This window comes from Molothrus ater, chromosome 1 (assembly GCF_012460135.2).
Source record: "Molothrus ater isolate BHLD 08-10-18 breed brown headed cowbird chromosome 1, BPBGC_Mater_1.1, whole genome shotgun sequence".
Lineage (NCBI taxonomy): Eukaryota > Metazoa > Chordata > Aves > Passeriformes > Icteridae > Molothrus > Molothrus ater.
Window position 1 is genome coordinate 49,666,453 of NC_050478.2, and position 22,621 is coordinate 49,689,073.

The window sequence follows — 22,621 nt, forward strand, 5'->3', positions numbered from 1 at the left end:
CCAGAGTAAAGTTCAAACATCTTTTTCAGGCTTTGTCTGGAACTTCAAAATTGCAATGGTCATCTTGCAATGCTGATCACGATGAACACTTAGGTATAAATAGAAATACTAAAGAATGATGACACACAACTGAACCACTCCTCACTCACTCAAAGGATTTAGTCTTACTTCTATATTGGCAAGTGTCCCAGATCCATTTCATGACCCTGAATTTGTGTACAGGATTGTCCCTCTATGACTAAACAAATCAGACTCAAACTCGTTATGTTCATGGGAAAAAAATACAATTTTTTTTCTTCCCAAGTGATTAAATCAGTATGAAAATATTTCAAAAAAGAGTGATAGAAGAGTCATTTTAGAGTACAGGGAAGTAATTCTATCTCTTGAAAATGTGGTATCAAGACTGTGTTACGGAAGCCAGCTACCATCACTCCTCTTCTGGAGTGGACTCACTCACTCCTAAGCACTCTTCATCTTACTCATTTAGAACAGGAAGAGCTGCATTACCCAAAATCTACTGGATCTTAATGTTAACATGAACAATTCTGATTAGTATCAACTGGAGTTGTTCCCAGAAGACATCTGAGAAGCAGACAGTACAACTACTATCAGAATGCACATCTATTTGTGCCTCTGGAAATCTAATATAAAATCTCAACTTGTAAAAATTCTTTGCATGGTGCTTACTTGTTCATTATCAATGTTGAAGTGATTAATTTGTCACCAATACAGCTGAATTAATTTGAAAGCTAGGTTTAGAATGCTAGAAAGACATTAATTCAACTACATAAAAATATTCTCAAAGTTTAGCATGCATCATTAATACTTGTTTTTTTGGTACATTCACATACCCAATTTGGCAGATCCTCCAAAAAGCGATCCTTTGTCAAAAGCATCTTTCCACGTAAATGTTACACAGACCTGGAAGTGGTGAAAAACAAACATCTTTACCTCTAAAATCAAATATAATCTTAAAATACCCCAAAATCTATATATTTAGCCCTCATATTCTAATTGCATAAAACCCTTCATTTACTTCTTGGAACGTTACAAACATTCTGGAAGTTTCAGGAAATCATCAAGAAGTATTCAAAACGAAATTATGCTACATTTTTTCCTTTCTGTTAGTTTGCTCAAAACATTTCAAGTAGACAAGACAGAAATTGTCAGAAACATTTTTCAGCTCTGTTCATATTCTGAGCAACAGATAAATTTGTTTCTGAACAATTTCTCCTCTCCCAGGAAGCCTGATGGGTTGGTACAATCACAGTTTAAGGAAACCACCCAACCAGGTAGTTTTCAGTGTGCCAAATTATCTGTGTATTTGGATCTGTTGTGAAATACCAAAATCCACTCATTATTATGAGTGAATTCAATAGCAGCATTATCAGGAAAGAGAATGCAGGTAGAAACAGTGTGTTTTATTTATATTTCCAGCATATACTTCAGAGGCAATGCAAATACTTCATTGAATCTGCTTACAAGTTCTACAATTCGATTCCTTTTTCACCTGATCAAGTAATTGTAGGCAACTAGTATCAAACCAGAAAAGATGGCAAACTTCCTCAGTTTAAAGTGCTTGGGGAGAATCACTTCAGAAAGAGCTACAGTACTGCTTGAGAGTGTATTTTCCTCTAGCAGCAGTGCTAGTGCAGGATGTTCTGGTCCACAGATGCATTGCTGCTTCCACTGACTATTTCTCCCTTTAGGTGGAACAGTTTACAGACATGCAGATCTTACTGTCTAAGTTTTCCAGTTTTCCTTGTCTCAGGGTTTGCAAATTACCATAGCAAAGGATTTGCTCACTGAAAATCAATGTGCAGTTCTTGGCTGCAAGCAAATGCAGCTACATGCAAAACTCACGTAGAAGTTAGAAACAGATTAACATTACTTATAACCTGTCAGACTGAAAGAAATTAAGAAATTTCTCATTTTGATCATAATATTACCATTTAAGTATGATTTGTTGATAAAGAAATATAAATTCTGCCATATTTGTAAACACATTGAAAGAAAACCCACACTTTTCTCCAACAAAATACAGGAGCCTACAGATCTATTCCAGTCTCCACCTGAAGAAGCCTTCAATAGGGAGAAGTTCAGCTGAATTCTTTAGAATCATGTCCCTCTAGAGAAATGATTCTAAAGAAATATGGCAAGAAAAAACCCCAAACCCTAATGAACACTATACCTATATAAAAACTATGTCATGCAGAGGCAGGAATAAAGCGATAAGCTCTTAAATGGATTATTCTGTTGTAAAGGAAACATCTCTCCTGCTTCAGAAAACAAAGATCAGATTCATCCACTTCTATAGGTTTTCCCATAGAAATTATGAATTTAAAATCCTTTAGAACATAGCATGAAATAGACTTCTTGGAAAGCATAGAGTTGAAGAGGAATCAGCAGAGCCCAACCCTTTCTGCCCTAGACCACAGTGATCACCTAGCCAAAGCCAAAATGCTTCTCAATCTGTAAAACAAAGGCAATTATGTCCACTAGAGGTGAAGTCTCAGCATAGACTGTATGTGAGCACGGACTAGAAAATAAACAGAGATTAGGAAAATAAGGCTCAGAGAGATTAGCTGTCTTGTTCAATAAAAGTACTCATTAGAGGATTAGGTACAGGCTTGGAAGTCACACATCATAGGTGCCATGATTCAGTAACTGGTTTGGCAGTCTTCTTACCTGATTTTCAGAGAATGGAAACTTTGGTTCAATTGCACACAGCTGATCATAGTATCTACAAAAAAAAGACATAAAAGAATCACACAGCTATTAGATAAATGAAATTAACAGTTTTGGTTTATTAAACTGGCATATAAAGTAGGGAGAAGGGCACTAAAATCCTACACACAACTAAGTTAAGAAGCTCATTTGTAGAAATGGAGGATTTGCAGGATGGACAGTTCCTGTATAAAGAGATTCTTTCAGTAGAAGAACAAGTTCAGCAGGAGGTAGTTTTTCACAGATAACATGGGAGCCCTGTCTCAGTCAGAAGTAAAACAGTATCACAGACAAAGCTGATCCAGATATCACTGCCTCACGGATGGTGGATTAGAAAAGAGCACCATGCAAAGGAGTCCCTGTATACATACAGGTAGACAATGAGTACATTAAGTCATGCTGCAAAAGTAAATTAAGTACAGCATTTAACATAATATTAACATGCTACAGTGTACTCTCCTGATCTTACCATTATAACCCAATTTCAATGTTTTTGAAATAGATGCCATTTGCCTTGCACAGTACCAGTTGGAGAGACCAATCATTGATAAAATTCTTTAGTTGTCAACTTAATTTTCACTGGAATATATTTGAGTAGTCACAGTGAATTAAACCCATAACTTCTACATTACAATATTTTGACTAGTCACAGTGGAAGATGTTTAGGAAAGGATGCCAGAAAGATAATGTACTGAATATAGCACAGTCCCTCCCAATCTATTCAGGTAACAGTAAGGAATTCCAAGTTTTCCTGAGTGGTGACCTACACCTTCACCATTTGTTAAACGTGACAGGCTAGATGCAGAACATGAAACCCTTTAACTGCTAAGAACACATAACATGTGAAGCCTGTTTCCTATACTCTTCCTGTACCATTGGCCATGCAGCTATATGCTTAACATTATATTGGGAAAATTGTTTTATAAAGAATTTATATTCCCAATATATAAATCACCTTGCAGTAATGGTTTTCACAGTCTATGAAACAGGACTAACATTGTTCCCAGCTCCTTTCACTATTAAATACTGATCACAACAGATACAGGCATGAGATGCATGTACAAGACCTGTGTTGTACAGACAATAAATGTTTGTTTAAAAATTCAAGAAAAATTTCCAAAACTCATATACAATAAAAACAGTGTTAGTGTATTCTTCAGTTAATTGTATCTGCCAATGTATATCAGACTACAGGTTTCTGACTTCAAATGAGCCACTGCAATTTAAGACACAATATACCAAGCCACGTCAAAAACTACAATAATCTGCAACAGCAACAGGACTTCCACCAATAAATGAATTGAAAGAAATTGCTTGTAAGGCTAAAAAAAGTCTGCAAATATTTACTGTGATGGCAATGTTATCAGGATTAAACAACTTACCAACTTTATGAAAGGTATAGTTAAAAATAATAACTAGCCCTGAAGATTACTGCAACTATATATTTAAATATACTTCTGCCATTGCCCTGGTCCGGTCTCAACACACTTGCTTTAACTTAGTATCACAAAGAAAAGGAGAATTTGCATGCTGTCTCCTCTTGACTCAGTTTAATTTGTTAACTAAAAGCTGCCACTAAAGCCAAGCTGTCCTCCCACATTCCACGATTACACTGTCCTCATCTGCCATGAGGATGGAGTAAAGGAGCAAAGCTTGTCAAATGTCCTTGTGAAGCCGGGTGTGCCCAAGCCTTGGCTCCCTGCAAACAGACTATTCTTTGTGTCAACATTACCACAGACAAAATAAGCCTGAGAGGTGTATAACTCTTCCTAAAAAGGGCTTTTTGTTTGGTTGGTTTTAAACAAGTTCAGAATTTATGTCGCTGTTTTCTTTACTATTTTAAAGAGATGTGATGTTATTTCTTCTTATTAGAGAACTTGAAAATCTACTCAAGTTTAAGAGCTCTTTCAAACTCTGCAGACAAAAAAAAATCCCAGAATACAGCCACATAAAGTTTTTTAGATTTATAAATATAAACAGTATAAATATAACAGTATGCATAAAAGTAAACATATAAAAATGGTAAATGAAGATGTTAACCACAGAACAGCACAAAACCATCAGTAGAAAACTAGAAAGTAACTACAGAAGGAAAAGCCACAATGGATGCACAAGTCAGTTACACACAAAAGATGACTGTAAATATAAAGGTATAATTTAAAACTAAAATTACAGTAATTTAAACTATCAAGATACAGAGAACACAGGGCACAACACAGAGGAGTGGTGAGTCTGGCTGTGCCAGTGAGGAACTACAACTGCAGCAGTGAAAGGGGGGGGGCACATGTCAGCAACACAGATCTAGTGCTCAAAATACAGCAATCTCTCATCAAAATTAGCATTATACACTCCTAAATGCCAGTAAAAAGAGGTCATCAAATGAGTAGGAAGTCAAGGTTTAAATTAGAATTTAACTAAAATTTATGTACTGCATTAAACTCAAATACTGTGCCTCCTCCAAAGAATCATAAAGAAAAATCTCCTTCAAAAGAACATCAAAAAGATGTCTTTGCTCTTTAAGATAAGAACCAGTCCTGAACTCACAGCTAGAAATCACAACTGCGACTTTCAGCCCTATGGGAATTTGAGCATTCAAAATAAAACCATGCACTCCTCCCACCCCCATTTCTATTTCCTAATTTTCTTTAAAAAAAAACAAAACTGCAGGAGTTGTTAGCAAAATTAAACCAATTAAACTTGCACCAATATTCTATGTCTCCAGAAAAGGGAAAAAAAATCCAGGCAATCTTTAATATTGGAGGAAACAAGAATCCCTTGAAGCTGTAATTATACTCAGAACTTAAAAAAAAAGAAAACCACCACTAAATCAAATCTGCTACGACAGAATTTAAGGGGAAACATCTGTACCAAGCTCACTTACATCACCTTCAGAGCACTCAGATTCTCACAAAACAAAGAAAGCTTGGAAGCAGGCTGAGGTCTTTCCCAGTTACCCAGTGAGAAGGGGCATGTCTCTCTCAAATGCTTCTCCAAGAGAAGTGTTTGCATTCAGCAGCTGAACAACAGCACACCACACGCTTTCAAGCTTTATTGGTCAATGCTTGTCTAGGAAATGTGGCTCCAACAGGGCTCATTTCTTCCATAAAAGAAAAAAAAAAGTCTGTAGTGACTACTCAGCAAAACAAGGCTTCTAGAAATTACAAAACCATGGGCAAATCCTAGATTAGTTGGCAGAAGACTAAGCCCTCATTTCTCAACAGTTAAATGGTCTACAATGCTCTACTAGGTATTACGGTCTATAAAAAGCCACAAGGAAGTAAAACTATGCAAATGGTATGCAATGTTCTAATTAGTTTTTCTAACTTTACTTCACCAACAATGTTTTAAACTCCAACTTCAATGAAATTAAACATAAAGACTGAGTATTGCTCTTAAATACCAACAGGAAAACACTGGAAGTTAGAAAGGCAGAGAGATTTTCAGAGGAAACACAAGGCATTTAGGCACTTGTGTATCTCAGCTGGACACTTCAAACTTCTGGATGTGCAGACAGTTATATATAATATTAAAATAACTGTGCCTTACAGAATAATTAAGAGAATATATGTCAGAATACTCTTACAGAGTAAGAGCAAAATTATTTTCTAGCAACTGTAATGAATATAAATGGTCAGACATGGACCAAACAAGCATAACTAGTTAGAAATAAGGGAAAATATGCATCTGATTGTTTTATCTTTACTAACTTATAGTTAATTCAGACCTTCATCTTATCTCACTTCCACTATAAAAAGAACAAATATTCTCAAGCAATACAATTAAAAAATGCATAAGTTTTAAGAGAGGAATTTCTGCATGGGAGGGATATCACTTCATGTTTACATCAGTTCAGAGTTACATCCAACAGCTCCATCCTACTGCAAGAGCATCTGGGCCAGGTAAATTCATCTGCTGATCACCAATCACCAGCAGAGAGAACAGATCACTGCACATGGAATTGACTCAAAGCTGGTAATTAGGTAATTATACAACTGCAAGTGATTTCCCTTGATTATTCAGAGGGAAAACCTGAGGTGAAGTTGTATACTATGGATAAATTCATTTAATAATTGGCTGGCTCTGAAAGAGGGAGGTCCTGCTCAGCCTCTTGGCTTTCCAAAACACTGCTTTTATTTATTTATTTTTGCGCCATCTCTGATGTTTGTCTGACCCTCCACTGAACTCATTCAAGTTGCTCAGAATGCCATGCATACATTCTCCCTTCCAGAAAAGGTGTAAGGATCAGAACTGAAAAGTGGGCTGCCTTCTTTTGGTGCCGCAGAGCAACTGTTCGGGTGAAGGCGCACAATGCGGCTGGGCCAGACGGGGATTTCAGACAGAGACTAACAACAAACCCGACTGGCACCTTCAGAAAAGGAAGCTCGATTCCAAGGAAACATAATCTGCTTTTTAATTTGGGTAGCAAAGTTACGCTTTCAGTTCACGGATACTCAAAATTTCCCCGACCTTCAAAGGCATAAACTCAAGTACCTTCAAAACATACACAGCAGTAGATAGAAATAGAACAGGGAACTACAAAGCTACTGTAAAACACAATCAATGCAGTCAGAGCTTTTACAGCCCAAATACCCAATGAAAGATTGATAATCATCAGTAACTTATTTCACAAAACTTGCCTTCTTTTTGGCAAGGCACTTGTTAAGAGGGTTTTGAATGTCTCCAGAGATGGAGACTCCACATCCTCCCTGGACAACTTGTTCCCATGCTCTGTCACCTTCAACATAAACAATTTCTTCCTCATGTTGAGGTGCAACTTCTTGTGCCTTAACTTATGGCCACTGCTCTTCATCCTGTCACTGGGCACCACTAAGAAGGGACCAGCACCATCCTCTCAAAACTCACCTTTGAGGTAACCACTCTCTGCACTAATACAATCCTTTCCAGTCTTCTCCAGATTAAACAGGCACAGCTCCTTGTAAGGGAGATACTCCAGACCCCTAATCATCTTTGTGGCCCTCCTCTGGACCCTCTCCAGTAGCTCCTTCTCTTTCTTCTCAACATTGCAATCCCTAAGTGTTTTAGGGAGGTAGGACAATGGAGCTGTTAGTCCTATTGCAGGCTTTATGCACTTCACCAGGCAGAAGGCACAGATGAATCTTTTGCTCACCTAACCTATGGTAACTCCAGCACCACAGAAACTCTATTAAACTTCCTGATAGCAAACTATCAGAAAGTGTGAAGCAGAAAAAAAGAAAGGATGTGACTTCACAAATACATTAAGAAGCTGCTAAACATAGAAAACAAACGGAAATCACGCTGGTAACAAAACACAAAAACAAATCCACACACAGAACTGAACAGGAAGTGAAAAGAAAGCTGTAATAGCAAAAGGTAACACTGAAGAGAAAGAAACACCAACCCTATATGGAAAACAAAATGGTCTGTCATGGGTACAAATTGGAAGAAGGAAAATTTACATTCAAAGAAACTTTTTACTGTGAGGGAGCTGGGACACTGGTAGAGGGATTTCCCCAGGGAGGTTGTGGATGCCCCAGCCCTGCACTGTTCAAGGCCAAGCTGGATATAAGGCCTTGAGCAACCTGGTCTAGGCGAGGTGTCCCTACCCATGTCGGCTGCGGGGGTTGGGACTAGATGATCTTTAAACTCTCTTCCAAACCCTTAACGTTCTCTGCTTTTACAATTTCTACGTACACCTAAGAGCTACTGGCACGACACAAACACTGGGAAGGGGATGATGATGGGGACAAGGCCTTCCCCTCCCTGCGCTGCCATCATGTGACACCCCACGACACCCGAGCGGCGCGGCGAGGGCCGGGGACACCGGGATGCTGCAGGACACCCGAGCGCCGGGGCGCCTGCATCCCACAGGCCGCCGGAGCCGGCCCGGCAGCCCCGGCCGCTTCCTGCCGGCAGGAAAGGCCGCCCACACCTGGGCCCGCCCGCACCTGGCTCCGGCTCCGCCACGCCCAGGGCCCGGAGCCGGCGCCGGGGCCCCGCTGGGAATCAGGGCTGGGGGAGCTGGAGGAACCCAGAGATAACGGGGGAGGGGGGCCCCTACCTGAGGAGGGTCTCCAGCGAACTCTCGTGCTTGTCGAGCGGGCGGCCGAGCGCGCTCTTGCGGAGCCTGCTGAGCTCCTCGGCGGCCCGGCAGTGCTCGGCCTGCGCCTCGGCGCCCGGGTAGCTCTGCTGAATGAACTTGCACAGCGGCTTGGCCAGGTCCACCTCCGAGGCCTTCTTCAGCTGCACCGAGATGAAGTTCGTCATGGCCGACGCCGGGCGGGCGGGCAGAGCCGCCACCGACACCGCCGCCGCTCCTCGCCGCAGCACCGACTCCCCTTCCCGGTCCGCCGCCGCGCTTCCGGGAGCGCCGCGCACGCGCGCGCCCTGGCCCGCCTCCCGCGCCGCTCTCTCCGCGCCGCCCCCGGAGGGGGAGCCGCTCCTGAGGGGGGAGCCGCTCCTGACGGGGAGCGCCCGGCCGCGATCTGCGCCAAACGAGGGAGCGGGTGGTGACCCGCGAAAGACAGGATCACCCGTCATCAAAACTTTATGCTATTTACACATCTTAATAAACAAAGGCATCAGCGCTTACTGGTTCTAAATTGAATAACTTTCTTATTAACTAGTAATCAAGTTCCTATTTGGTGGTTATATCTGTCGCTTGTGGTGCTAATAAATCTGCAGGCGCACTTCTTCCCTTAGTTTGAGTCTGGAGTCTGCTGGGTTCTGGCGTCCTCACTCGTAGTGGCTCTTGTCCGGACAGACCGTTTTGGGATTATTTTATTCTCAGAACAAAAGGTTAGCCAAGCGTGCAAGCAGACAGAGCAGCCGGATCGCTAGGGTTGGAAGGGAGATGATCTAGTACAGTGAAAAATGTGTATTTTATGATCGGCTTTTTGCAAATATTAAAATGAATATTATATGTGTTGTGTTAGACAGTAATGCTGTATTAATTCTCTTAAGTAGTGTGTTAAATATAGTTTTAAGTTATAAAAAATGTTAAAATAGAAACTATGCTATGTAGGATAGTTTTTTTTAATGAACAGACTCGCAGCGAGATAGCAGCCACAGGACACCTAAATCTTTCAGAGAAAAAGAATTGATTGCCCTCTTAACAGAAGAAACAAACTTCTTCCCGCCTCAAAGGTGCTGTTAGGATTCAGAGGAAGAAGTTGACAATGACCAGACAGAATCCTGTATTTGAATGGAGTTTATACATCGTGTATGAAGGGTATGAATATGCAACAGGCTATTGTTTTTAAGGGTTAATCCTTTGTTAACAGGGATCCTTTTTCGGGCTCGTGCTGCCCAGAAAAAGGTGCCCGGATGTCCGTAACTCTTTGTCTCATATTGTCCTAATTCAAATTGTCCAAATTATTATTACTCTAATTCTATTACTATTTTTATAACAATTTTATTACTATTAAACTTTTAAAATCTTAAAAAAAACAAGTAATTGGCATTTTTCATACTGCCAAGGCAGGGTAACCTAGAGCAGGTGACATAGGAACACATCCAGGTGGGTTTGGAATGTCTCCAGACACTAGCCCTGGGCAGCCTGTTCCAGTACTCGGCCACACTGAATGTGAAGCCCTTCCTCCTGTTGATGAGAAACTTCTTGTGTTTTAGTTTATGGCAATTGCTCCTCACCCTGTTGCTGGGCACCACCGAAAAGAGTTTGGCACCATGTGATGCTCACTATGCAATTACTTAATCATACCTGTCCAGCTACAGCTCCTGATTAACAATTTCAAAAAACGGTACAAAATGTAATTCAAACCTTGATGGACTCATCCCCTCCTCTTAGACTATTTAGGACCATGAGATGCAGGGTTTGGTATCCCCGGGACAGCTGCCTGTGGGGAGAAGGGCGCAGTGCTCTCTCCCCAGATAAACCCCTGGCTGTCAGAGGGTCAGCACCCCAGGAAGGCAGTGCCTCAAGCACTCAAATGTGACTGCAGAGCTTGTCTGTGGCAAGGGAAAACCTCACCAGATGGGAACACAGGCTGTGATATGGCAGGGACAGTGGTGGCCTTGAGAAAGGTGGTGCAGTAGACAGGCATGTAATGCCTCACAGGGTCCTGTTCTCAACCCACCCTAAGGGTTGCTGCCTTAAAATAAAGTGAAAAGGGGCTTCTCTGTAGCAAAAGTTGAAATGTCTCTATTGGCAGCAAAAGGTACAGATTCTCGTGTTGTGTAGTCATGGATCAGCTGTTCACATCACGCCTGCTTTCTGCTGACTCAGCCCAGCATGGCTCAGAGGAGTGAAACAGGCACTCAGCCTGCCAGGCTGGCTGGTCTGGGGACCAAAAGGGAATATTCAGCACTTGTGCTCATCTCCCCCTTTCTTCTGCCCCTTGTTCCAGACAGCTAAGCCTACAAGCCTGATATTTTCATAAGTCACCAGGTGATGACACCATAAAAGGAGTGGTAAAAGTAAAAGTGCTAAAAAAAAAGTGGTAAAAGTAAAAGTGGTAAAAGTGCTTTTAAAATTACATATTTGTTCTCATGTTGCAGCAGATGATGAGTTTTGCTGTAAAGCAGGAGATCACTCCATTCTGAAAGTGTTCTGTACTAAGCAGAGCTGTCTTTGTTGTGAATGTCTAAAGTGGTGGTGCATAAGAGGAAAAGGGTAGAGCCTGGGAAATCAGTCTTAACCACTCCTGTCACCACTGGGAGGGGCAGCTTGTCCAGTATTAAACATTCCTGTATGCAATCCAAAGATGCTGTGGCAACAGCAACCAGGCCTTCCCAGGCACAGGGAAGGGGATGATGGAGTTGTCCTCACTCTGTGGCATCCAGTCACCTTCAGTGGGGCCCAAGTGGGTGCCCTTGGAGCTCTGCCAGATTGCTGTAGTCACAAAATGTGACTATATGTTATATAGTCTATAGTTTATATATAGTCATACAACTATATGTTAACAGTTTCTAGCACCCCTGCACCAAGTAAACCCCCAGCTCAATCAAAACCAAGTCATAATTGACTTAATTTTACATTAAAAAAAGGTATTTTTATCCTACAATGAACACAAAGGGTAGGCAGTCATGCCATCCTCCTAGCTGGATGAGTTCCTCAGTGCCTGTTTTCTCTTAAGGCTTTACTGCCCACATACACTTGTATTTTGATCTCTTAGCTTGAGTTAGCCTTGCACTGGCCACACTTTCCTGTTCAGGGAAAACCTCCTCCCTCATCAGCTCACATTCTGATCAATCTTAAGATATACTTTTAACTTTGGACAGTTTCCAATATCAAGACCTTCTGGAGTATAGTTAGCCTGCGCATCACTACAAGATACGTGGCTGCCTATCTATGGAAGATAGAAGCCATCAATACCTTCCAGCATAACACTCATAAACACAGAAAGGGTGTGAACAGGGAAGGGCAAAAACTGCAGCTATGAGATCATAGTTCTACTTTAGAGCCCCAGTGACCTTTAGATGGCTCTTGCTTAATGAAGGGAATGACTGGTGCTTTGCATTCCTGAACGTCCATCAACGCACCAGAGGAATTTTTCACTTTGTCTTAAGAACAGGTTTCCAGAACTTCAAACAAGTGATTGGCTTCTTTCCCACAGATCTCTTAAAAAACCAGTACTCCTGAAGGCTTTATTCTGATTATTACAATTACAATGTTATAAGTATTAATGACTTGTCTCCTTGTTACCTATGTCTAGCTAAGTACTATTTCCCAACTTAAAGATGAGGAAGCCGCAGTCAGTAGTTATCAGTAGAGGGGGCATAATCTACATCCTCTGACTCAGAGTCCTGTGCTGTAAACAACAGACCATACTTCCTTCTTCAACAGATTTAGGATAGTATCTAAGGGAACCTCTTTAACACAGATTCCCCTAAAATGTTTAAAGTCATGTGGCATAAACACATTACAGCCACATTTAAGCCTTACAATGGTCACTGAAGCATTTCATTTTAGTGTGGACATTAGATGTCCCCAGCTTTCCTCTTTTTCCTAAATAACCATTTTTATTCTGTAGAGTTTGATCATGCTGCTTTATTCATAGCGTAAGAATTACCCTGTAGCAATTGCACTAATTGGCAAAAAGATGCTATAGCAAACAAATCAAAAATCAGAAAAGGAAGTGATAAGTTGTTCATTTCATTAAATCTGATGGTCCTCTTGCCTAAAGTTTTATCACTCAGATCCAATCCCATTTTGATTACTTGATACCCCTAACATCATTTTTGATGTTAGGAGTACTGACATCAAAATTTTTTGATGTTAGTACATTTTGATACTCCTAACATCATTTTTTGTGAGATAGAGTAAGGACTAAGCATTTTATTACCATTATCTTTTGACCATGAGTTTCAGGAGTGGTTATCATCATTTACCAAAATGAGGGAATGCAGGAAAAAGATATCTGTCTGATTTGATCTGCATAACCCATATAATTCTACTATTCATTTAGAAAAAATCATAAAACTCCTATGACGTATGAATGAATTTTCTCCTCAGCATCCCATCATCAAAAGCATGAGGAAAAATTCCTACCATTTCCTCTATATTTGACACTCCTTTCCTCTTTGTTTCAAAATTTAGAGGCCTTATGAATCCTAATTTCCTCAATTTTAATTTGTACTCATGAAAGTTTTGTATTTCTCATATTTGAGGAGGGACCTGCTCCAGGAGATACACTGACAGAGAGCTCAGCTGGGCAGGGGCAATGCTTATCATCTCTGTGCTTGTAGAGCTGCAATCACAAGAATGCTTAGTATGTCATCCTACCCCGTTCCAATGCTAAATAAGAAAAACACATCTTCAGTCTCCATTCCAGATGTGATACAGGTCAGGATGAAGAAGTGAGAGGCTGTAGAAGTGGGAAAAACATCAAATCAATACTGTTGGTACACTTACTTAGAGTATAGTGGCAATTACAGAATCACTAGGTTGGAACTGACCTTCAAGATCATCAAGTCCTACTCATGCCCTAAACACCTTAGCTAAACCATGGCACCAAGTGCCACATCCAGTCTTTTTCTGAGCACATCCAGGGATGGTGACTCCACCACCTCCCCAGGCAGGCCATTCCAATATTTTATCGCTCTTCCTGTGAAAAACTTATTCCTAGTATCCAGCCTATATTTCCCCTGAGGCAGCTTGAGACTGTGTCCTCTCATTCTGAGAGTTGTTGCCTGGAGAAAGAGATGAATCCCCACCTGACTACAGCCACCTTTCAGGAAGTTGTAGAGAGTGATGAGGTCACCCCTGAGCCTCCTTTTCTCCAGGCTAAACAACTCCAGCTCCCTCAGTCGTTCCTCACAGGGCTTGCGTTCCAAGCCCCTCACCAGTCTTGTCGCTCTTCTCTGGATGTGCTCAAGTGTCTCAACGTCCTTCCCAAACTGAGGGGCCCAGATCTGGACACAGCACTCAAGGTGCAGCCTCACTAGTGTCAAGTACAGGGGCAGAATGACCTCCCTGCTCCTGCTGGCCACACTTTTCCTGATACAGACCAGGATGCCACTGGCCTCCTTGGCCACCAGGGCTCACTGCTGGCTCATGTTCAGTCTGTTGTCACCCAGTACCCCCAGGTCCCTTTCTGCCTGGGCACTCTCCAGCCACATCGTCCCCAGCCTATAATGCTGCTTTATTGTGGCCAAAATGCAGGACTCAGCACTTGGACTTATTAAATTCCATCCCACTAGACTCTGCCCATCCATCCAACCATTCCAGGTCTCTCTGCAGAGCCCTTCTCCCTTCCAACAGATCAACACATGCTCCCAACTCAGTGTCATCGGCAAACTTACTAATGAAGGACTCAATTCCCTCATCCACGTCACCAATGAAGACATTGAACAGAACTGGCCCCAGCAGGGGCCCCTGAGGTACTGGCTGTTGTCATCTTATTGCAGGGGTTCCATACTGTTGCCTCCTTATCACAAAAGTTTCATACCTTCTTGGTGTTTTCTCGTGGGCAGCTTCTCAGAGCACTGACTCTTTCTTCCTCACAAAGCAGCCAAGTGACTCCAGTTCCCTTCCTAATCAGCCACCCCACTCTTTTATAGCACTCTTCTTCTCGTTGGTTACAGCTGTGGCCTGTTAAAGTCAGCTCTGTTCCTAATCTTTGATAACTGGCCCAGCTGCAACTCCTTAGGGAAAAGATTACTTTCTACACTATCTTTATTTTCTTATATTCTATCCCACTACAACTGGCCCCAGCTGGATGCAGCACTGTTCACCACTACTCTCTGGGCCCAGGCCATCCAGCCAGTTCTTAACCCAGCAAGGAGTGCTCCTGTCCAAGCTGTGGGCTGCCAGCTTTTCCAGGAGTGTGCTGTGGGACACAGTGTCAAAGGCATGGCTGAAGTCCAAATAAACAACATCCACAGCCTTTCCTGCATCCACCAGGCATGTCACTTGGTCATAAAAGGAGATCCGGTTGGTCAAACACAACCTACCCCTCCTAAACCCATATTGGCTGGGTCTGATACCCTGGCCATCCTGTAAGTGCTGCATGATGGCACTTAATATAAATTGCTCCATTATCTTGCCTGGTACTGAGCTCAGGCTGAATGGTCTGTAATTACTAGGATCCTCCTTTCTACCCTTTTTGTGAATGGGTGTCACATTGGCCAGCTTCCAGTCATCTGGAACCTTACCAGTGAGCCAGGACTGTTGGTAAATGATGGAGAGCGGCTTCACAAGCTCATCTGCCAGCTCCCTCCTCACCCTGGGATGGATCCCATCTGGTTCCATAGATTTACGAACATATAAGCAGCTCAGCAGTTCTCTGACTGCCTCCTCCTGAATAACAGAGGGACCATTCTGCTCCCTGATACCATTGACCAACCCAAGAGGGCAGTTTTCCTGAAGGCAAGTCATCTTCCCACTAAAAACTGAGGCAAAAAAGGCATTAAGCACCTCTGCCTTCTCCTCATCTGCAGTTACCAAGTTCCTTCCTGCATCTAATAAAGAGCAAAGACTGATCTTACCCTTCCTTTATCGTTAATATATTTGTAAAAACATTTTTTTATTATCCTTTACTGAAGTTGCCATTCTAAGTTCAAACTGAGTTTTGGCTTCTCTGATTTTTCTTCTACATGCTCTAGTAGCCCCCTTAAATATTTCCTGAGAGACCTGACCCTCCTTCCAAAGATGACACATCCTCTTTTTATTCTTAACTTCCTCCAAAACCTCCTTGCCCATCCAGGCTTGGTGTCCCCCATTGCCTCGTATTTTGGCACACAGGGACAGTCTGTTTCCTGTGCCCTCAAGATCTCTGTTTTGAAGCACTTCCACTTTTCCTGAACTCCTTTGCTTTAAAGGACAGCTTCCCAAGAAACTCTTTGAATAAGCCTCCTAAATAGGCCAAAGTCCGCCCTCCGAAAGTCCAGTATAAAAGTCTTATTAATGTTCCTCCTGACTTCACTAAATATCGAGAATTCTATATTTTCATGATCACTATGCTCCAAGCGACCTCCAGCCACCACACCTCCCACCAGTCCATCTGTATTTACAAACAACAGATCTAACATAGTCCCTCCCCTGGTGGGCTCACTCACCAGCTGCAAAAAAATCTTGTCGCCCAACTTGCCTTTCAGCCACAAGTTAAAGATAGTGACTATGTCTGATTTTTGCTTCGGGAGAGGGTGCTGGCTGAATGGTCTAGAATGAGAAGAGCACCCCACGCTTAGTGTCTCAGAAAATAACATTGTAGATGTTTATAGAAAGATATTTGCCAGACCTGGAAACTGTTGACCTAGGTAAATAATTTTGCCTGTTGCGTTGCTCAGCATGAACTGGCGATGTGCACTTGCAGCACAGAAAGCCAACCTCATCTTGGGTTGCATCAAAAGCAGCCTCAGGCCAGCAGGGCAAAGGAGGGGATTCTGACCCTCTCTTCCTCTCTGGTGAGACCCCACCTGGAGTGCTGCATCCATCTCTGGGGCTCCCAAAATGAGAAAGGCATGTACCTGTTGGAGCAAGTCCAGAGGAGACCAGAAAGTTGATGAGAGGGCTGGAGCACCTCTCCTATGGAGACAGGCTGAGAGAGTTGGTTTATTCATCGTGGAGAAGAAAAGGTTCATGGAGACCTTAGAGCCCTCTTGGTACCTAAAGGGGGCTAAAAGAGATGGAGAAGGACATTCAACAAGGCCATAGAGTGCCAGTACAAGCGGCAATGACTTTAAACTGACAAAGAGTAGGTTTAGATTAAATATTAGGAAAAAATTCTTTACTTTATGGGTGGTGAGACACTAGAATAGGTTGCTCAGAGAAGCTGTGGATGCCCCATCCCTGGCAGTGTTCAAGGTCAGGTTGAAAAGGGCTTTGAGCAGCCTGGTCTTGTGGAACGTGTCCTGGCCCATGACAGGGGTCTAGAACTAGATCAGTTTTAAGGTCCCTTCCAACCCAAATTGTTCTGTGATTCCATTGTTATTGTAGATGAACTAGAGCCAAGCAAACGAGAATCCAACCAGCATCAGTGCAATATTTTCCATAAATGCTTACAAGAATATTAGCTATTAGGTCAACTACAGCACAGCCTAGAATTTTCCTCAAGTCTCAGCAGGCTTCAGAAATATGCCATATTACTGATCACATAATGATAGAGCCTGTGCTTGTTAATCATATACCACAGAAGCATGAACAAACGGCTCTTCACTTTCTCACATCATAGTTTGTAATAGTGGGTCTTCATATTAAGCACCATGGCATTGCTAGAGTGTTTTCATATATCCTATTAAAAATGCTGTTATTTTTACTGCTTAGACTATTCATATCACTGGCAGTTCTAGAAGATTTACAAAGCAGAAGAGCTTGTGGAAGACAATAGCATCTTCTAGTTCAGTAGGAAATGCTGAGATGCTGTTAAAACATGTTTCCCAAAAGCTGAAGATCAGAATTAGTTCAAGATCTGTGAATACAAATATCAAATGTTTTTTCACAATGTATTGCATAAAATTGCTTTTAATTGGCTATGTTACTGTCGTACTGTATGTTAGGGTGCAGTCATGCTCAACCTCCAGATACACAAGAGATAATGAATACAGAGGTAATTGTCCTGAAAGAAAGGAAACCATAAATGTGCAGTGCTATAGATTTACTGATACAAGTCAGGTGAGTAGAAGGCCCCAAAATGGCCACTTCTACTCTGAATGAGAGTGTTTGTGAGGATATAAGTTTATACCCTGTTGCCCATCTATTGGTAATGGCACAACTATGCATAAGAAGAAGTGGATGGAATACAGAATATCAGTGTAATTTAATCCTGGGCAGATTATACTGATTACAGCTATTTACTGAAACATTGCATAAAAGTTTCTGAAAAATCCAAAGTCATGCATGAGTGTTTAACTTACATCTTGGCATGAAAAATCTGTAATCAACAGATTTAATTGCAAGGTTTATGGTGGGGTTTTAGAAAAAAGTTCAGAGCCTTCCAGGTTGGCTGGGGCTTTGAGCAACCAGTTCTAGTGAACGGTGGTGTCCCTGCCTGTGTCAGGGTCTTGGAACAAGATGATCTTTAAGATCCCCTCCAACACAAACCATTCTAGGATTCTATTATTCTGAGTTTGTTGAAATGAAGAAAAGGTTTGCTCTACTTTTGTTCAGTGTTGAACCACTGATATTACTTACTAAATCATTAATTCTACTTTACATAGATAAATTATGGAGTTTTAAACAATTTTTACCCTTAGGAATGGAAAACAAAGGACCTGCCATATTGTATTGAAAGCAGATGAAAAATCAAACGTCTGCTTTTTGTGATAATGGACTAAATTTTCCCTTACTCTGCACTTATTCTTGCTATGAACATTTCCTTGAAGTGTCATAGGATTTCAGAAGCCCCAACAGGAGATGAGTAGTGTTCTTTTGTTATCACATCTTTAATTAAATGTTTGAAGAAGAAAGGATTAATGACCTTGAAACAGAAGAGTTTTGCAATATAGCCTTCCCCTAACTATGCTGTGTTTTATTTCTTCTAATTTTAAAATAATAAACAACTGAACCTAAGTTTGTGATTCTTAATGCATTCTGGAAGAGAGAAGCATTTTTTTTTATTTTACAAATTACTCATACAAGCTTTGATTAAGCTACCCCTTAAGAGCTGAAAGTCACAAAGTTTTCACTTAAATTCTGTATTAGTAAATAATGCAAACATCAACAGTGAAAAATACAAAATAGATGAAAGATACTTGAGTAACTTTGAATCTCTTAATTATTGCATCTTAGGGTATACCTAAAGCAACAGCATTAGTTTATTCACTTTAAAACATTGCTTGCTTTATTTAAAGCATTGCATTTAATATTTTATGAAGAATTTTGTTCAACTATGTCATCCATTCAATCCAAATACTTTTTGAACCAAAGGACAGAGTAGCCTTCAAAGATGCAGAAATTAATATATGTCCTTTGTCAGTATTTTACAATATATAATTAAAAATTTATTAGTTTGTCTGCATATTCAATGCAAGAAAAATACATTTTCCTGTTTATTACACTACAATCACAAGGCTTGTCTTGAAAACTGCTTGTATAATTTGAAGACTGCTAGGTATACTACATTGAAGATATGGAAGAAATTAAATTTGGTTTAATTTTGGAGATCCTTTCTACATTGTCACTGATGTAGCAGACACTTCAACTGCATTTTCTATTCTGAAATTGCTTGTAAAATATTCAAATAGAAACAATTTTACTTAGTTTGCTAGATGTCTGGATGGAGGTAGGGAATTAGGTAGTCAGTCATTATGCAGAATAATGCTTGCTAGTACAGAGACATCACTTCTTGCTACATGGAACAAGCAGGACAATAAAAAAGATCCCAACAGAAGTACCTCCACTTGGTAAATTTCCCTAAAAAACACTGCTGAAATTCAGTTCTGTCACTTAACTGATGCCTTATATAGCAAGTGAGAGATTCACACCACTATGTCATCTTTTCTATTGGTAGTGAAGTTTTAATTTTCAGCATCTTAGATGGGGAAGAGCCTGTAAGTTTCTGTTCAATTATGTAGAACTCCTTTACTACACAAAGCAGTGGGGTTTGAGAAGACAGTAAAACAAACTTTTTCCCTCTATGGGCTGTGTGCTCGTGCTCCAACAGACACAATCATGTGTGGGGTGGGAGGCATCTGTCCTTTGGCTGGGGGCGTGTGCCTCTACTCCTGTGCCTGTAGCAGGTGGCTGCCCAAAGAGGCAGCTCAGCTCTTCACTCACTGCCAGGTTATTTGCCACCTACTCACTATTCTGGATTTGGAATGTGCTCTTCCCCCTCCATAAAGGGTGTGAGGGGTTTTGAACCAAGGTGAATGGAAAGCCAGCCATGCTTTTGAGCACGCATATCCGCATCTGTGCATATTGCTGCTGTCACTGGGCACATGGAATCTATTCTGTGAAAGCACCGTGCAGTCAGGAGAAGGAATTTACCATTCTGCTCTGGACAGAGGAGACTCACTCTGCTGGAAGGTACTAGGAGATGACAGCAGGTGCCTAATTGTAGGTTCAAGGGGCATGACGAGCGTGTAAGGAGGAAAGCAAGGATGTGATTTAAAAGCTGTCAATTCAAAGTTTCTCCTTCTAATGTGAGAATTGAATGAATCATTCCCCAGGAGCATGGTCCAGGAAGCACAGCTGTGGTCTCTGGAAACACACACTCCAGTGCTAAACACTCTGAGACTTCACAAAAAATGGGAAGATCAAACAAAAGATGGAAGACCCTGAGCTCAGTGTTGTTCCATGCTCCATACAGGGAGGAGTTTATGACTTTTCCCATTTTAAAACACCTCCTTAAGCCACATACTGATGGGTTTACAAAGAGTCACCTCTAATAACTTCTGAAAGCTGTGAAGATCTTCATGTCCTGCTGTTAAACCTGTCCATAATATGAGGGTTTAACCTTACACATGCCAAATATAATGAATACGATCAAAGTTCCTCTGTTAAATAATGTAACAAATGCCAGTACAGGCAGCTCTTTTGAAAAGTTTGGTTTGACCACAAAAATCTGGGGATAAAGAAATGGCTACAGGATTTGCTGACCACACTGCCAGAGGATTCCTCCTAAAAATGCTTGCTTCACAATGTTCAAAGGAGAAATTATAGACAGACTTGTACTAGTGCAATCTGCAAAAAAATAAGATGCAAAAAATGTTGTTTAGTCTTCTATTTTATTGTTCTCCTGGCTGTATAAAAATGTATGTGGTGCAAGCAGGCAACAAAATGCAGCAGTGTGATTTTGAACAAAAAATGAGTTGATGAAGGAAATTTTTACAATACATGCCTTTTTCTAATTTTTTTTTCCCATCAGGGGAGATAACTGTGGCTCACATTGTTTCTCATTGTTGTAGGACATCCATAGGCCCTCCCATTATCTGACTCAGACATTAAAGAGGAAAGTTTGAGAGACACTGGTTGAGCCAGTTTGTGGTATGACACCACACTTCAGTCAACACCTTTGCAAAAGTTACATAAATTAGGGCAGATTTCAGTGCACCATTTGTCATATATGATTCATCCTGGCATAAAGTAGCTGGACAGGGCTTGACTAATGCTAGTATGTAAACCTTACAGTAAGGAATTTATCATGCGAATTGTATTTCAGAAGCTCATGAGTTTATCCCTAATACTTACTTCATGGATTCCCTCTGCAGGTCTAGAAAGTTCTTGGTGTCACATACAGAGATTGGAATTTTTGTAATGAGTTCCTTAAGTGGTATTTCTTTCTGTAGAATCCAACATTCAGCTGATTTGTCCATGCAATTTTCATTCAGGCTGATGTATAAACTACAGTGTTGCATCCTTTCAAACTGGTGTGTTGGTAGGCCTAGGTACTTAGCACTGTTTCCTCTCCTTTCAAATACAGAGGTGGTGACATACACAAATAAGATAATTCAAGGAACATGAGATAGGTTACTCCTACTTCCAATATTATGTTTAAAAGAATGCTTAATTACTCTCCACTCTCTTGCAAGCATTGACAGGCTTATCAGCAGTCACTTTCGCAATCAGCTGGCATTACCTCCAACATACTTAGATAGGAATTCGACTATGACTAGGCAGAAGTGACATTAAATTGCCCTTGGAATCACTCTAGGATAGCAAGTGAATTTCACAAAGTTAAAATCAAAGGCTAATCACTTCTCTACTGGTCCAATCCTTCATGCTTCTGTAACCGTGATAACATCAAATGTGCATGTGTCTGTCCACTTTCAGGCTTCTGGTCTTGGGCACCCTTTCTGTACCCCAGTGTCTACATGCACTTACAGCATCTGCTTCCTCCACTTCTCACAGACTTCAAAGAATGTACTTTGGATTGGTTAGCTGGATATGAGTCATCATAGCAGGTCAATTCATTTTCCCATGGTGTGTTTTTTTCCACCTCACGCATGTCACTTTTTCCATTTTGATCATACCAGTATTACCTGCTTGGCATGGTAATACTTTTATCTGTGCCTGTTTGCAGGGATGAACCAGCTAAAGAATTTTTGCTCTACCATGCAGATGACTCAATATGACTCTTCATTCAATGTACCTAGTGTTTATATGCTAATTCTTTAAATTTTACATTTTATTGGCCAGAAATGTATGCAGTGATTCAATGGTAGTTCTCTCCTTCTGTATAAAACTCATACATAAGGTCTAAATACATGCACATCAAAGTAAATGCCAAAAAAACAGCTCAGCAAGAGATGAGAAATTTTACTTGTGATGTATTATTTGTTAAGAGCAAAGGTAAAAATGAAAACATAAGGCTCTCCAGAATTTTTTTTTCAGGAGTGGCTATAGTTGTACCCAGTCATCTCCACTCTTGGGCTGTGACAATTTACTGACACCATATTTCATCACTGACAAACAAAAAGGTTGCTTCAGCTCATTTCCTCTCCTGTGTTCTCCCTTGCTCACATGGAACAATAAACCATATTTGAGAATGGCATATTAACCAGATTATATGCATGG

At 41.1% G+C, this 22,621-nt stretch overlaps 1 protein-coding gene across 1 annotated transcript in view; it reads right to left on the reverse strand.

The window, feature by feature from the left end:
* The window catches only part of PDCD6IP (programmed cell death 6 interacting protein), a 30,391-nt gene extending 21,343 nt beyond the window's left edge, over positions 1–9,048 (reverse strand). Inside the window, 3 exon segments of the mRNA XM_036405676.2 lie at positions 852–921; positions 2,689–2,743; positions 8,768–9,048. Of these exon segments, the coding sequence (XP_036261569.1) occupies positions 852–921; positions 2,689–2,743; positions 8,768–8,973 (331 nt within the window). The 5' untranslated portion in view covers positions 8,974–9,048.
* Between the last annotated feature and the right edge of the window lie 13,573 nt (positions 9,049–22,621).